Genomic DNA, 549 nt, shown 5'->3' with positions numbered 1-549 from the left:
TGCCCAGATGGCAGCGGATGCGGATGTTGGTGGGTCCGTAGTGCTCGGCGATGACGGTGCCCGGGCTCAGCACGGAGATGCAGGCGTTCCCAAAGACGTTGTTGCCAATGCAGGTGCGAAGGCTCCCGAGCAAGCGGTACGTCCGTGGGCATCTCCTGCAGTTCCTGGGCACGCACACGCCCTGGTTCACCAGGTAGAAGGTGAACCACTCCCCGCTGGGCGTGCTGTTCATTTTCCATCCTTGCGGGAGGCTGCAGTTTGAGAAAGCTTTGTACAGAGTCTCAAACTCGCACAGGATGGTCTGGAAATTGCGCTCCACAGCAACTGCACGTCGTGCTTTTGAGCGTCCCGGTAGAAATAGGGCATTGTCTGCAAGTCCGGCAAGAAGAAGACTTCTGGCTTCTGGATGGACGGCCGGCTGTTGAGGTAGCGGCCCTGCTCGCGGATGCCTTTGTGGATCCTGCCCATGCCGGACCAGGAGTAGCGCTTGGCGTATTCCTGCAGGTTGTGGTAGAGTTTCTGGTTGAGGCCGTCGTGGTGGGTGCAGCG

The 549-nt window shown here is 59.6% G+C and overlaps 1 protein-coding gene across 1 annotated transcript; it reads right to left on the bottom strand.

The window, feature by feature from the left end:
* Positions 1-3: 3 nt before the first annotated feature.
* On the bottom strand, positions 4-546 carry LOC104528738 (aspartate beta-hydroxylase domain-containing protein 2-like; the record flags this gene model as incomplete). The annotated part of the gene is given in 2 exon segments (XM_010172830.1): positions 4-316; positions 319-546. Coding segments are annotated over 2 exon segments (541 nt in total), but the record flags the coding sequence as incomplete, so codon positions are not given.
* Between the last annotated feature and the right edge of the window lie 3 nt (positions 547-549).

Source organism: Antrostomus carolinensis, unplaced genomic scaffold (assembly GCF_000700745.2).
Source record: "Antrostomus carolinensis isolate BGI_N321 unplaced genomic scaffold, ASM70074v2 scaffold36007, whole genome shotgun sequence".
NCBI lineage: Eukaryota > Metazoa > Chordata > Aves > Caprimulgiformes > Caprimulgidae > Antrostomus > Antrostomus carolinensis.
Note: the sequence above shows the minus strand (reverse complement) of the source record. Positions and strands in the feature narration are given on the sequence as shown.